The sequence below is a fragment of the Penaeus monodon genome, chromosome 20, assembly GCF_015228065.2.
Source record: "Penaeus monodon isolate SGIC_2016 chromosome 20, NSTDA_Pmon_1, whole genome shotgun sequence".
Taxonomy (NCBI): Eukaryota; Metazoa; Arthropoda; class Malacostraca; order Decapoda; family Penaeidae; genus Penaeus; species Penaeus monodon.
The window spans coordinates 18,409,785-18,410,211 of NC_051405.1; the positions used below are offsets into that span (position 1 = coordinate 18,409,785).

At 43.1% G+C, this 427-nt stretch overlaps 1 protein-coding gene across 1 annotated transcript in view; it reads right to left on the reverse strand.

Annotated features, from left to right (window-relative positions):
* LOC119586050 overlaps positions 1-366 on the reverse strand; it is a 920-nt gene extending 554 nt beyond the window's left edge. The window contains exon 1 of the mRNA XM_037934754.1: positions 68-366. Coding sequence (XP_037790682.1) covers positions 68-187 — 120 coding nt within the window. The 5' untranslated portion in view covers positions 188-366. The remainder of the gene's footprint in view (positions 1-67) is intronic.
* Between the last annotated feature and the right edge of the window lie 61 nt (positions 367-427).

The following is a 427-nucleotide window of genomic DNA, read 5'->3' on the forward strand; positions in this document are numbered from 1 at the left end:
AAAGCAATTCACAATTTTATTGCAGGATATGTATGTGTTGTAACTGCGCTGACTGCAAAACGCGTACCCTGAAGTAGCATTCCATTACCAGCAGGAATCCGCCGAAGACGAAGCCAGAGCTGAGGACGACGAACGAACCAGCCATATCTTGTATATCTAAAGCCTTTAGTAAAAACAAATTTTGCATGTAAGCATGTATCTATTATCTCTCTTTACTATCATCTGTTTGTCTCTCTCTATATAAGTCTAAGTATGTATAAATAATAATAAGGCAAGCAGACGTGGGGTGTGACCCTCAGTTTCTATAGGCCACCACCTCCCCTTGTTTGTTAGGAGTAGTTAGGGTCCCAATCACTCACCGTGCCAGACAGACTTGAAATCCCGAACTTTTGATCAGCACTCGGGCCCAGTCCAATGAACCGTTGAG